Below are 14,938 nucleotides of genomic sequence, written 5' to 3'. Positions count from 1 at the left end.
GATAATCTGGAATCACACAAACAGATTGGGGGTCATCAGTCCTTGTTTAGAGCTTCCTTGTTACCAATAGTCCAGAGAAATGAAGCAGAAAACGAAGACAAAATGGAGCTGTCTGAGGAGCCTTTTTATATCCTCTGCCATATGTAAGGAATTTTACTGTCTCCAACAAAGTCCACAGCCCCTGTCTGTGGAAAGTTACTGGCCCAAGATGGAGTCCTGAGGCACATGAGTATATCACGTGTCCTTACATGCTTTGACGACTCACTGAGGCAGCCATTGTTTGTATATGTTGGGAAGCATGAAGAAGATTGGTTGGCCTATGTAGCTCCTTATATCTTGAAAGTTTGTCTCTTTCACCAACAGAAGTTAGTCCAGTAAAAGATATTACCTAACCCACTATGTCTCTATAAAATCCCGGGACCAACACAGCTACAACGACATTGCAAACAACAATGGCAGCTATTGAATTTTGATTAAAATTGACATTCAATTAACATTGACCTCCTGTTGGTAACTATTCATTAAATGAATGGTGGCACTGAAGAAACTGGCAAGTCACTTTTTATTCAGCTTCAATACTGAGTTATTATTCAAATGCATATTAAAGTTTATCTTCCATTTGGTAATGCAGTAAAGAAGCAGAGATGAACAGAACTGGCTACAATCTTTGACTAGCAACACACTGCTGAAAAATTACACTTGACATTATTGGGACTCAGCGACAATGGGAGAAAAATTATACTTCATAACAGAAATACACACTTTTCTTAACAGATATGATTTTTTTTAATATATTTTCAAATGCAAATCAGAAATTGTCAAGAATATGAACAAATGTAAACTAAGACTCAATGCTTTTGAAATTGGTACCAAGTCTGAAATATAATATAATATAAAAGTCCTACAAGCTGTAAAATGGGAAGCCCTTGGTCTAACGAGCAGACAGATGCCACTTTCCTTTGCCAAAACATCCATCGGGGGAATCTTTGTTTTTTCATGTGGGGAAAGCCTGTGTATGCACAAAGGTCTACCATGCTGATACTGGTAACAGCTTCACAGTAACAGTAACCACTCATTCTGTCCTAAAGTCCCCTGATCTCCACAACCATTCCTGATGATTAGTTGGGCAGGTCTTAATTTAATTTAAACGTTTAGCATGACCAGATTTTCCGAGTGAATAAACTAAGACCCCTTTCATGGCTGGGGTGGGAACAGAGGAGATGTGAAGGCAGGAAAGTGACATTTATTATAGACATCAGGGAAGCATGCATGGAAGGTAATAATGAAAAAGGAGCTCAACCTTCCTCTCCTCGGCCAAAGAATCCCCCTCCATCTCACTTCTTTTTCTTGCTACCTATGGATTTGGCTCTACATGCAAGAAAGGCTGCTTCACGGACTTGTGCAGAGGCAAGGTCACTGGGAGGCCTTGAAAAATTGGGTTAGGTATCAATGCCAAGTAACAGACACACATGCATTCAGCTGCCCTGTTGTTAACTTCACTAGCACCGCTGTCTGGTAGTGCCTCCAGGTGGTAAGCCTGCAGCACTTTACAAAAATCACAATAAAACTTGTTTACATGAAACTGTCAGGGACACACAGACAAGCCTTAAAAACTGGGGGATTCCAGGGTTTCAGAGACACTTGCTGAAAACTGTTTCTCAATCAACTTGTGAATTTTCAAAATGTTGACTTGAACAAACTTTACATAAATTTCTTACAAATCTCTCCATAATCTACTAGACGAACCAGATTTGTATTATGTCATTATTGAGCGAAACAAAGTCTTGATATTAAATCTTGAAACATTTCAGAGGGTTGCCAACAAGAAATACTTAACGGAATTTGCCACAAAGATTTTGAAACACTTTCATATTGAAAACAAGTTTATTTTTTCTATTATCATCCCAATTGCTCTTGGATCTCCAGTTCTCAGTTTGCCTCATCATAATATTTTTTCAACATGTGCAAAGGAAATGCAAATCAAAACTAAACATGACAGAACTTTACTTCCTGAAACAAAAATTTCAATTATCTCTGGTATATACAGACAGAGTCCAAAAATCACAGAATCAAAGGGAAGTAGAGCCAAAAGCTGCTAAATATATATATACCTAGAGCAGGGGTCAGCAACCTTTCAGAAGCGGTGTGCCGAGTCTTCATTAATTCACTCTAATTTAAGGTTTGGCATGCCAGTAATACATTTTAACATTTTTAGGTCTCTTTCTATAAGTCTATAATATATAACTAAACTATTGTTGTATGTAAAGTAAATAAGTTTTTTTAAATGTTTAAGAAGCTTCATTTAAAATTAAATTAAAATGCAGAGCCCCTCTGACTGGTGGCCAGAACCTGGGCAGTGTGAGTGCCACTGAAAATCAGCTCATGTGCTGCCTTCGGCACCCGTGCCATAGGTTGCATAGCCCTGACCTAGAGTATAACATTTATACTGGAGAATTCTTTCAGAACACTTCTTTGGGCATGCTAGAGTAATTTTACATGGGAGCAAGGAAATCCAAAGCAGCACCAAAGTCTGGCAGCCAGAACTTCCTTGATGTCTTTCTATTATGTCTGGTAACAGGCCTTGTGTCATCCTCGTCCACCGTTGTGTTATACTTTGCACATGCCATGCACCTTAAATACAGTAATAATGGATAACAAAGCATATGGGATAACAATTTTTTCCCATGTATAAAAGCAGAGTTGCTCATTGACAATGTAACCAGAGTAGATCATCATATAAATAGTATCTGTTTGAAATATAATACATTGTGTGCATGTAAGATGAAAGTAACTGCATTAATCTTAATTATACCTTTGTAAAAAGACCTTGTGTGGTGAAAGAAATAGCTGAGTCTGCATTCAGAACGTTAAATATTCAAAGATGTATGACCTTTCTGTTACGGACTGAGCTCAATTTAACTACTGCAGTACTCATTGTAGTAGCCCAAATAAAATGCTACCATAAATACATCCTCAGGCAAAATTCTGCAATCTTATTCATGCTTGAACTGAGGGAAATATTGGCTTGAGTAAAAACTACTTATATAAGTAAAGGTTGCAGGGTGTGGTTCTTCATTTCTAAGAGATGTCTGATCCTATCAAATTGCATTTAAAATAAACACATCTATGCAGTAAGGCAGAGCTATTCTTAGTAATAACGATGGTTTGAAATACTCCTGCTTCTACTCTCCATCCTGGGTCCCATGTAGCTGGCCTCACTCTCCAGAACAGATGGAAACAAACAGTATTTTCATTGCAACCACTTCTCCTGCTTTGTAGGGAGTGTTAGAGTGGCTGAATTGTGGTTGTAGAGCACCTCATCCTGTTCCCTGGGATGGAGCCACTCTATTTCTTGGAGTACCTCTATTTCTTCAGCAAAACCAGGAGCAAAAGAGAGAGAAGGAAGGGCGCCACTAGCCGTCTAATTTACCTACTCACTAGTTGTAGCAGCTTCAGCTCTATCTCTCCCAGACAGCTAAAAATGGATGGGTAATGAAAAAGAGGCTGAGAGAGAGAAAAGTCAAACACATGCCCATTAAGCAACCCTATCTCCAATGGGAAATCAAACAGCTGGAGACTTCCTTCCTAGCTGACCCCCAAACTGGGGTTTCTCTTTCTTTTTGGGGTGAATGTGGAATTTACAACCAACACATTTCTTATAAGATCAGCAAAAAAATGTATATCTCACAGGGACTTCATATATGCTTTAAACATATCCAGAAAACAAGGAGCCTCCAAATTTAAGAACTGTCCTTTTTCAGCTTACCTTTCTAATCCTCTTTTATCCTCCTGTGTAATGTTACTTTGACTGTTGGGCACCACTTGAAGCCATGATACCTGTCCTAATCATGGCTATATTTTGAACAACATTTGTGCTAGTATTTTTAATCACCTAGAAATTAACTTTCAGCCTTCCATAAAACAGTTCTAAGAAGAACTGGGATGAATGCAGGCAATTCACACCACTCTGAGAGCTACTGTTTCACTCTGTGCACAGATAACATGGCACCAGTTCAAATCCTAAGGCTTTTTCACAATAAGAAAAGTTAAATAAAATAACGTTTAAATTCAGCTGAAGGTGATGAGCTATAGACAGAACTGTAAGAGGAAAGGTGGCTAAAGATACAGTAAGCAATAATAATATAATTGTATTTTCTATCACGGTCGTAAAGATGGAATACAACACTTTAATATTGTAGATTTCAATGTTATGCTGGTGAAAATATACTATAAGTCAATAAAAAAGTCATCATTGGTGCATTCTACTTTTCCTATGGACAACATTCCCCTTACGTCTAAGCCTCAATCTCTCCCAGCAGTCACCCCTAGAGCAGTGCCATGCCAGCACATTGTTCTAAGGAGGATATAAAAGCTTGTAAGAGTCACCTCCTAAAAAGTACATTCACAGTTCACTTCCATAAGTACATTCACTGAAAATCAGCTGTCAGTTATAACACTCTGTCCAGTTTTAATCTTTTATTTCACTCACCTTCAGGATTGAGATCTACAACATAATCAGCAACAGGAAGAAGGGAGAAAAAAAAAGCAAGAATATGTAAGATATTATTTAAACAGGAATCAAAGAAGAGATACAATAATTAACAGTTTAGAAAAAATAAATGTAATTTTTGTTAAAGGCAAAATCCAGTAAGTGTTTTTTTTAGTGTGTCTAAATATGTAAGATGTAACACTAACCAAAAATAACCAGAAAAGGCCAGATTCATCCCTCGTGTAACTCCATCCAACTCAGTAAAAACAAATTAAATTAAACTGTATTGAATTCCACAGAGTTACACCAACCATAAATTTGACCCACAATGCTGGATTATTTAAACAAACAAAAATCCATTCCAATGAAAGGTTCCCATTCAGATATAATGAGACAATGAAAGAATATTTTTTCAGGAACCTAAGTGTTATCCGAGGACTTGATTCTACAAATTCCAACAGGAATAGTGTGTTTGTATACAATTCTATTGAACTAGTCAAGCCTAATGATGGAACAGAACTTCTGAACCATTAAGTCACTTATTTTATTTAATTATTTTATGCACCTTGCGCCGGGCAAATTCCACAATTAAATACTACATGTTCAAGTGTGGTCCTATTCTAAAGTGATTCTGTATAAAATGGCTAAATAGTGTTCTATGATTACTTTATTTCAAAGATCTCTGATCCCTCTCAAAGATCTCAAGGTTACAAGTATTTGTTTCCTAACTGTAAGGCCTACAAGCTCAATATCTGAAAGTCAACTGGGGTATTTTCTTTCATTGTTATTAACTATTACTAAAGTAAATAATTCATTAGATAACACAAAGAAATAAGCATTCAGCTCACTCTCTCTTTGTTGTGTTGGTTCTGCAGGGCTAATCGGAGCAAAAAAGCAGTAAAAATGCACATTACTAAAATCAGGGGGTATGATTCAAGAAACCTAAGACCAGATTAGCACAGAGCTACATGTAAATTGCACAGAGGTTGTCCGCAGACATGTCCACATGACCCTAGACAGAGCTCTTAGGAAGGTACTGCATGCTCAGTCACTAGAAGCCATCAATCTCTGACATTCCTAGAGTGCAGAAACTGGAACTGTGTCTGCTGCTTGCACAGATGGTCTGGAGCATGGGGCAGCATCCTTTGCCCTCTACCCTCTGTACACCCAGCTAATCTAGCCTGAAGAGGACAGATTTGTGTTACAATGAGCCATTTTTATAGTCAGATTTACAAATAAAACTGCATTTCAAACTGACAAAATAGGTAGCACAAACACAGCATGTTGCCTTGAACTGTCCCAATCCATCACAGGAAAAACTTCTCCAGTGATGATCCAGTCTCAAATTAATGCTTAACCAACTCTTATGCTTTGCTAACTCAGGCTCTAATGGCCCACCAGAGAGGAGGAATCCCATAGCTAAGAGTTCACTAGCAAAAATGTTTTGCAGACTCAGTTCCTTCAGAATGTAAATCCCAGGCCTGTCAGAAGAATGCCTTGGATGACATCGTATTTAATTTCTTAAGGAAAACTAAGTATGTTGTCCTCAACACTTTTTAGTATTGTGTATATGTATTTCTCAGAGCCTCTGAGGAGGGTTATGGTTCTTGTAGAATCCAATGGTCCTTAGGCTTCCTGAGATCAAGAAAAACACTCATTACAGGAATACTGCTTCCCATACTACCTAACATACACACGGTAGTATGGGGAGTACTGAGCACATGAAACAAAGATTCCCTGAGGGAGAAATGCCTTCCATTCTGTTCCTGCAACCAGTTGGGAAGGAGGAAAAGAGAAAGCAGATTTGGTGCCAAATCTTCAGCTGATACAAATCAATGTATTTCCACTTACTCACTTTTACCAGTATTATCAAATGTCACCCAGTTTTCTCCCAGACACACACGTTCTGACTGAGAATTAAACAGTGTGTGCAGTAATGTTTAAACAAGAGACAGTCCTGACATGACATGGATCATTCAACTTAGCTCCTTGTCCTTAGATGATATCTGATTAGCCAGCAAGATGTGTAAAGACAATAGATGTCAGGGCAAACCGACCTGTTGTGTCACTATGGATGGCCTGGGGTCATTAGGTCATTATAAAATGCAACAATTCGCGTTTTGTTCTAATTTATTCTAAACATGTAAAACAATCACAAATGCTATTCCACAGACTAAAAGGGAATCAGGGTGAAGGAATAATCAGTCCCAGCAACCATTTAATCCTCTTCCTCTGTGCAAAGAGAGTAATTGTCACTTTTGCTGGCAGCCTCTGCAGTGAGGTCAAGGACTGAATGGTCATAAAGAGGTCATTAACTTCTCACCCCTAAAGGAGGTCCCTCTCAGGTCAGGATAGAAGCAAATTGCTGGGACAGCACATGGGAAGTCTGTTTCCCAAGTTGTAAATGTATATTGTTAACGCTGTAAACAGGTTGGGCAAGTTAATGGTGCTATATAAAATATTAACTAAAACAACAGGAGACCAAATTCTTCAGCACACTACTATTAACTTTAAAATATTGTAAAGAAATTAAAAAGAAAGAAAGAAGAACCATAAGGGAATTAAAAGCTTTTTAAAAAAAAACAAACAAAAAAACAACTCTGAAATCTCATGTTGCTCACCTGTGGGCATACTATAGGAAGCCACAGCATTTCCTTCCAGCTCTGCTGGTGGACAATTCCCCTTCAGAAAGACAGACAGAGCTACAGCTTTAGATCTGCACGACTCTACAAATAATAACAAAGTACATTAAATAAATACGTCCAATGAAAGAAAACCTAACATTTTCCAGTACTTAAGGAAATACACCTCTATCCCGATATAACGCGATCTGACATAACACGAATTAGGATATAATACGGTAAAGCAGTGCTTCGGGGGGGGGGCTGGGCTGCACACTCCAGAGGATGAAAGCAAGTTTGATATAACGCAGGTTCACCTATAACGCAGTAAGATTTTTTGGCTCCTGAGGACAGCGTTATATCAGGGTAGAGGTGTATTTTCAGGTTAAGTTATATTATACATTTCCATCAAACTGATTCAATCAAATCTGTACATATTTTTTTTCTTCAATATATATTAGCTCAGTGGTTTGAGCATTGGCCTGCTAAACCCAGGGTTGAGAGTTCAATCCCTGAGGGGGCCATTTGGGGATTGGCCCTGCTTTGAGCAGGGGGCTGGACTAGATGATCTCCTGAGGTCCCTTCCAACACTAATAATCTATGATCTATTATATTATTAAAAGCAAAACAAGATGGTTCAGTTCAAAACTCTCTTAAAATGCAACAGTGAAATGTCACTGTGCAGCAAACATAAGATAGACTCAATACAAATGCAATTCTATATTGAGGTCATAGCATCAGAGCCATCAGCTCTCTGTTCCTTAGGGAACATGCGGAAGGACCATCGGAACTGGCATTCCAGAAGAGACCAAAGATCTATTAATTCCATTATACTTTGTCTCAGCAATGACCAATGTTAGATGCTTTAGAGCAGGGTTGTCAAACATATGGTCCATGAGCCTGATCTAGGCCCTAGGACACTTTTCTGGGGCCTGCAGCTCCCTCTGCAATTTTCAAAGCAATGCAGCCTGCAGCTGGCTGAATTTCAAAGAGGCTGTAAGGAAGCCAGAGTGCGCAGTGCTGAGAAGGAAGCTTATGCCTGAGTGGGCACAAGTAACTGAACCTTCTCCTCGCTCAGCAGATGCTCTTTGTACAGGAACAGTAACCATAATACCACATATTTTTTTGAGGCAGAAGGACCAGTAAAGTTTGCAAATTAGTACATACCATTACATTATTTGATTGTATACTATTTTCAGCATTATTGTCTATCTTTCTGATTTTGCACACATCCTAACATTCTGTTGGTTTTTTGTGACTGCCACTCACGTTTCTTTTTTTAAAACAGAGTATAATCATCCTCATCAATGTGTCAAAAGTTAAGCTTGGTGCATGTCTATTTAAAGGGTCACTAAGTAAATTTTAGAATAAGGCTGAAACAATCCCAGGTAAAGCAATATATTATAAAATACTTTGTAACAGTAAAAGAAGAATTTACCTATATCATCAAAGATGAACTGGTCATGGGTCAGTGCTAAAGGAGGTTGTACACATATTGATAATTTTGTTTTTTGCACAGCCAATCTGCTCTGTAGTGTGATCTGAAGTAAGTTGAAAGTAAAAAGGTATTTACACACAGAAGCACCACATTAATCTACCTATAACTTTAAAACCAACAACATTAGCAAAATGATCACATTCAATGATGATTTGCACTTGCACAGTTCCACTATAACTAGCAGCTAAGAAATCACCATGAAAATGTAATGGTAGGCCTACTCACAGCTAGTGAGAAGAAAAAAGTGAGATGGTTTATCAAAATTCCTTGGTAATATTCAGCTAAACTAATTTATTTTATCCAATTGCAATACATTAGATTTGTTTTCTATTTTGCAAATATCTAGTTTGTTTGGGTTTTTCAATGTAAAATAATGGCAGCACTCAATATAAATAGCAAAAAATTAGGCAATTATTTAAATAAGGTGTTACTCTATATTTTTTTTTCCAACAAAAGGACTCTCAATGAACATCAGTCATGGAATCTTTATTCTTTTTATGGCATGGCAACGATAGAATCTACTCCTCATGCAGAAGCTATTTTCCAGTGTTACATTACCCCTAACACACATATATAACATACCTTCATTACATGGAGATTCAGTCTGTGGGAACTCTATACATCTCAAGCAACCATGCTATCATTCAAAGTAAAGTTCACAGATAAAATGTACCGATAAGAAATAAAACTTGTATTTATTCTGATTTTTAGATTTATAAAATGCATCCTATCACAATTAGCATATATAAAAACATATTTTTTGCCTTTTCCCCAGAAAAATAAGGACATTTCCCCCCCAAAACAGACCACCTCCTTAAATAAGCTCTTCAGAAAACAAATGAGCTTTTCACAGTATCCTAAAAGTCTCCATATTCAAGCTCTACCTGACTAGTGCTGGAAGCGAATTCCAGAATGAAAGGATCGCCACCAAGAACACTCAGACAGCAGCCACAAGAAGCTAACGTGAGTGGGAATTGTCTCAGCTGCTAGTTTGCATGTCCAAATTCATTTTAACTGTCCTGGATAAGGAGAAAATTAGCCAGGAAGAGGATAGATATGAAGATAATGGGCTAAGTGCAGGAAGTAGGTACAACATTAAGTTGCAGTTGTTGAACTAGACCTGAATTTAGCCCAATGTTTTTGAAATGTGCTTCAACTCCAATTAAATATATCTAAACACAAAAATTGCATGAGACTAAGTTAAACAGATATAACCTACTTATAAACTGACATAAGAGTTCCCATGCGGAGGTTTGCAAAGGTTTAGCTAAAACAATCTTAAAAACTATTTTGATGAAAAAGGTGCAAGTTTTGGGTGTAGACAAGGCCTCACATTGTCCATGCTTAGTAATGTTTTCAATGTTCATAAAAAGGCAAAGTTTGCTTAATGCTTTGAAGTGTAAACCTCAATGAAACAGAGTTGGAGAGGACTGAGATAATGTCTTTGCTGGTGTTAGTTTAATTAGTTCTCAGAACCTGAGTAGATCTATTTACATGGTGAAAGTTAGAGAAAACAGTGATACCTGAATTCAGTGGGAAGTTATATGTGAATACCATGCTTATAAAACAGAAATATCTTTGAACTACTTTTTTTTACTTTTCTACTCTTACTTTTACTAAAACAAGGTGGGTGAGGTAATATCTTTTATTGGATCAACTTCTGTTGGTGACAGAGACAAGCATCCAAGCTATACAGAGCTCTTCTTCAAGTTTTGGGTAAGATCCTCTACAGTGTGGATAAGGTGAAGCCAGAATTCACAACCCCAGGGGAGGTGAATGGGGACTAAGATATTTTAAACCACCTTTGCGCTTCCCTGGTCCTGGGAAGCTGTGGGGGCTGGAGAGGGCTCTGGTGTAAATTTAGACATATCTGTCTAAATTACAGCAACTACTGAGGGCTATCCAATGGGCTGCAACTCTGACAAGAATCCTTGAAGCACTATATGATGTCGCCTTGCATGTGACATGTCCTGCCTACCTCAAGTCCAGCCACCCCTCCACCACATACTGCAAAGGGGTCTTTTGGAAGCAGCCACTTTGCACAGTGCCTGTGTCACAAATCAGGGCAATAGCACCTGTATTCCCCCTCAATGGTCCAGCAAGGGCATCCACACTAAGACTTTCAGCATCCCAGCCATTTTCTTTCCTGTGTGAAGACCCACATCTCACGCCCTTCTGACCAGGGTACTTCCAACCTGCACAGTTACCTGCCACTAATGCTTTATTCCCAACAGAGAGCCAAGCACAGCTGCTTGCTTTGTCTTCAGAGACTGATAGCAGTGTGATTGTCAACTGTTATAAATATCACACAGTTCTTTCTATACAAACCTATTTTATTCTTAAGATAAAAAAGGACTGCAGAGAAAACATATTAAAAACAATAAAAGAACCTACCTGCATGCTAATAAGCTTACCAAAGTTCACCCCAATCCTAACATAGATTCTGACAGGAGCAGTCTTTCAAATCCCCACCCAAGGGGATTCCTGTGATTACAAATTCATCACAGCTTCAGCTCAGAACAGGAACCCAGTTTCAAAGGCCCCAGAAGGCCCACTCCTTCCAACCCTATGCTAAGGATTGGGTCTAAGGTGATCAGACAGCAAGTGTGAAAAAGCGGGACGGGGATGGGAGGGGTGGGACTAATAGGAGTTTATATAAGAAAAAGACCCAAAAATTGGGACTGTCCCTATAAAATCGGGACATCTGGTCACCTTAATTAGGTCTCTCTGTGCATCAGTGGTCCTGTCCATTTGGATAAGGAAGAAGGCCCTAAGACAGTTTAAAATTAGGCTATTTATCCAAAAATCCTTTCTTTGTCTGTTGGTCCCTGGAGAATCCAATCTGAACTAGTATATATACACATCAGTGGGGTGGCTTCAAAGGGCCGATAATGGTGGAAGTACATTAGCATCCCCTTCCTTCTAGAAAACAGACATACATTTCCATAATAACACAAACACAGCAGCATTTTGAATTCAATGGACCAAAAAGGTATTAACCCTAATTCAATAGGATCTAACTTAATTCACTAAAGTTTATCTTAATACCATAAGATTTGTCCAGGACAGAATATTGTCAGTCTGCCAGCCTGCACCTTGGGAATCTTTTCCCAGCTGGAGTCTTTGGGGCTCCTTTTATGCTTCTCTGGCCTTTTTTGATGACATAAAAGGGGCCTGGACCAAGGGTTAGGATTTTGCCTACTACCTGTTTTTATAAGCATCTAATTTTATAAGCCTTTTCTGCTGGGCCAGTGGCTTTTTGCAGAATTAAATACAACCCTTACTTAGAATTCCAGTAGAAAAAAATCTCCACAAACTTATGTGTTTGTGTTTCCTACACAGATTTTCATGTATCATAATCACAATCAAAACAGCCACAACTTCACTCACTTGGAAGGATTAAAATCCATTAATTATTTGCCTTATTCACACTGCAGAAAACATGCCAGGTTATACATATTGGTAATTGTTGTAACAGAACCCAAGGAGAGATTTAATTTTGAAAATTGTGCATAAACTTGTAAGACACAATCAGGAGGTCATCTTGTTTGAATTAATCTGACATATTTTGTAGTGTACAAATGTAATGTGTGAATAGTTTTTATGCTCTCTTACAGCAATAAGAGCCAAGGTTGATAACTTTGTAAATCATAAAAATATGGAATCCCATTAATTAAGAAGGGCTTTTCCATCAACTTGATTTAATTCTTTTGAATGAAGAGCTTCTACCTAAAAATCAGTAAAGTAGGATATAGGGATATCAGTGTGTTTATATGATTGGTAGTAACTATTAATTGTCCTGTAAGAAAATATGATGCATCTAATTGATCTAAATTTACTACTGGGGATTTTTACTGCAATATCTTGTGTAATTTAGATTGATTTACAGCATCAAATAAAGCTTAAATGAAATTTATAAATCTACCCACCAAGTAGTCTATAAATACATCTGTAAATCTGTACTGATCTCCAACAGTGTTCGGCTTTTGCCTTGGTTTTTTCCAGATTAAGTTATATTATGCGTATGGATGTTCTGATTAAATGAAGAGGAGCAAGAAAAGTTATCTGCACTCCCAATAACAAAACACTCCTCTCCTCTACCCTTCCCCAAAAAGTCTGGTGGTTAGCTATGATGCCATGCCATCTTTGTCTGTACTAAATTCCAACACAGGGATGCATTTAAGCACCAGCATAAACTAACTCAACTGGAACTCAGCCATCCTGACATGGTTCTCTCAGGCTAATACAACATCCAAATGTTCACTAAGGCCCAAATCCAAAGCCCAGGTCAGAGGGAGTTTTCCACTGACTTCAATGGGCTTTGGAAAGGCCTTGGGTCATGGATCCAACCAGCCATCCCCAAAATATTGAGTAGATTGATTATTGCTAGGAAAAAAATGCTTGAGGGATTTCTACCTTAAATTACTGCATCTAATATTTTAGTCCTACGGTTTTAAAGGTGGAAAAACACCTTTTATCTCATCTAGGACTGCCATCTATCCCTCGTTTTATAGAATTATCCTTTTTTTTCATGTCTCATATTTTGTGCCACACAGAAATATTAATATAGGTCCCAATTCACCAAAATATATAGATATATAGTCAACTGTAAGCATGTGAGTCTTGTATCCCTATTCACCAAAGCACTTAAGCACATGATTAAATTCAGCTGCGAAAATGTTTGGCTGAATAAATACAAGACTAGTCACATGCTTAAGAGCTTTGCTGAATCAGAGCCACACTGATCAAGTTGATCTGTTATTTCCTTATTTTAATATATGCTTATCTTTTTTCCTCATGTGTCCAGTATTAGTCAAACTTCTCTAATGAATAAAAAACTATGCTAACCCAAACATTAATATTACAACAGTTAATATCAGAAAGAGTCCAAAAATGTTAAGGGTCTAGAGTTAATGTTAACTTGTCAACAACATACAAACAATATCCTGTTAGGTTATACATTTGGCCAGAGAAACAAGAACAGAAAACGTTACTCGTGAGTAATGTGGTAACTCAGGAACCTTATATTCTGTGCTTCCACACTTTTTCTGATTTTGCTGTGCAAAAGAGCTTGTCTATACTACAGACAAGCTAAACACAGTTTGTCCTTGTCTACACCAGCAGCCAAACTATTCAGTGCTATTTTAGCTGCACCAGTTGCCAGCAACAACTGTTCATTATTTGTAGTGGAGATAAATATTGCAACAACAACTTTTTTCATGTAATTTTGTGGGGTGGGATGGTTTGCTTATTTAAAAAAATAACAGAGGAATTGCTTGCGGTTAACAATGTGAGAATTTAAATAGCCCCAATTAGACTTTGATGTGCACACTTCAGTTTACATGACTAGAAGTGGAGAGGGGCCAGTTCTACCACTAATACTGGTGCTTGGCTGGAGATAGTTTTCTAACAGTTTACATTGCAATGATTGTGGGTGAAATCTTGGCCACGCTGAAGTCAATGGCAAAGCCCCCAATGGAGGAGAAGAGGAAATAAATTGAAACAATTTAAGTGAAAGTTCAGATTATTCCAGAAAATTACTGAAACCATAAAATTTGTGGCAACGGTGGTTTTTTCCATCATCCATGATTTTCTCCTCTTGCTGATGTTAAGACAGTTTGTTGCAAATTTTATTGCTTGTGTTTTGAATGAGATGTTTAAAATCTCCCTTACATAGACTCAGATCCTGATAACCCTTCCTCACTCTTGTAGAGGACCTTGCTCTACAAAAGTCATTTACTCATGGTGTAAGGTGCTACTTAATCAGAGTAAGATATCAGAATCCAGCCTATGATTTGCTCTCATCTGACACTGTGTTTCTCAGTCTGGAAAGAGAAAGAATGGGCAGAGATACGAAAAAGCAAGGCCTCCATTTTCCTCTGCTAATAATCTTAGAAGTTACTGTGGCATGTTCAGAAGTTAAATTACTATCAATTTGATTTAATGCTCGGAAGAAATGTATTTTTTATATTATATAACTGTCCACACATGCGCGCGCACACACAAATATTTTCTTCAAAATGAAGCACAAACATTATTCTTCACTGAGGACTATAACCATGTTGTTTCAAATTAAAACACTCAACTATTTTTGTTGTAGCTATACATAAATACATGAATAAAAAGTTTTTACAAATAGGACAAATTTATTTATTTTCACTCTTTCATAACTAAAAAGACATTAGAAGAGATTTTGCTCAGACTTCTAAAAAATATTCACCTGTTGAACTGAAATGTTTTCTCTGTGCAAAGGTGAATATTTCTAAAAAGTTCTGAGCAAACAAAGACAGGGTTCCAACAGAAAGAATTTTAAATCCTTAACTACAGAGT

At 37.7% G+C, this 14,938-nt stretch overlaps 1 protein-coding gene across 7 annotated transcripts in view; it reads right to left on the bottom strand.

Annotated features, from left to right (window-relative positions):
- Positions 1-14,938, bottom strand: part of BBS9 (Bardet-Biedl syndrome 9) — a 487,370-nt gene that overhangs the window by 365,156 nt on the left and 107,276 nt on the right. For all 7 annotated transcript variants that reach the window (XM_050937932.1, XM_050937931.1, XM_050937937.1 and 4 more), the window contains 3 exons: positions 8,549-8,651; positions 7,111-7,215; positions 4,490-4,504 (listed from right to left, as the gene is read on the bottom strand). In XM_050937932.1, coding sequence (XP_050793889.1) covers positions 4,490-4,504; positions 7,111-7,215; positions 8,549-8,651 — 223 coding nt within the window. The remainder of the gene's footprint in view (positions 1-4,489; positions 4,505-7,110; positions 7,216-8,548; positions 8,652-14,938) is intronic.

This window comes from Gopherus flavomarginatus, chromosome 2 (genome assembly GCF_025201925.1).
Source record: "Gopherus flavomarginatus isolate rGopFla2 chromosome 2, rGopFla2.mat.asm, whole genome shotgun sequence".
NCBI classification, from domain to species: Eukaryota; Metazoa; Chordata; order Testudines; family Testudinidae; genus Gopherus; species Gopherus flavomarginatus.
This window is presented reverse-complemented; position numbering and strand designations above follow the sequence as displayed.